The sequence below is a fragment of the Corapipo altera genome, unplaced genomic scaffold (assembly GCF_003945725.1).
Source record: "Corapipo altera isolate COAL_440 unplaced genomic scaffold, ASM394572v1 96, whole genome shotgun sequence".
Lineage (NCBI taxonomy): Eukaryota > Metazoa > Chordata > Aves > Passeriformes > Pipridae > Corapipo > Corapipo altera.
Window position 1 is genome coordinate 993,206 of NW_020884962.1, and position 301 is coordinate 993,506.

Below are 301 nucleotides of genomic sequence, written 5' to 3' on the forward strand. Positions count from 1 at the left end.
ACATTCCCAGGAATTCCCTCCAGGTGCAGAGCTCCTCCTTTCCCTCCTCCCTTCCCAAATGCCCCTGGAATTGCCCTGGGGGTTCCACATACTCTCCGAGCAGGGGGAGCTGGGGGATGCTCAGGGAATTCTGCCTCGCCTGCTGCTCCAGCCGGGCCTCGATCTCCCGCTTTTTCTGGGCAATGAGCTCCTCCTGCTGCAGGATGTTCACACTCGTCTTGGCTGCCTTGGACTGGGACACCCCGAACCAGCGGCTGGCCTTGCCTGGGGAAAACACTGGGAATTACTGGGGATTGTCCTG

At 60.5% G+C, this 301-nt stretch overlaps 1 protein-coding gene across 1 annotated transcript in view; it reads right to left on the bottom strand.

The window, feature by feature from the left end:
- Positions 1–268, bottom strand: part of SUGP1 (SURP and G-patch domain containing 1) — a gene marked incomplete at its 5' end in the record, with an annotated part of 19,088 nt that extends 18,820 nt beyond the window's left edge. The window contains one exon of the mRNA XM_027664207.1: positions 93–268. Within this exon, the coding sequence (XP_027520008.1) occupies positions 93–268 (176 nt within the window). The remainder of the gene's footprint in view (positions 1–92) is intronic.
- Positions 269–301: the final 33 nt, after the last annotated feature.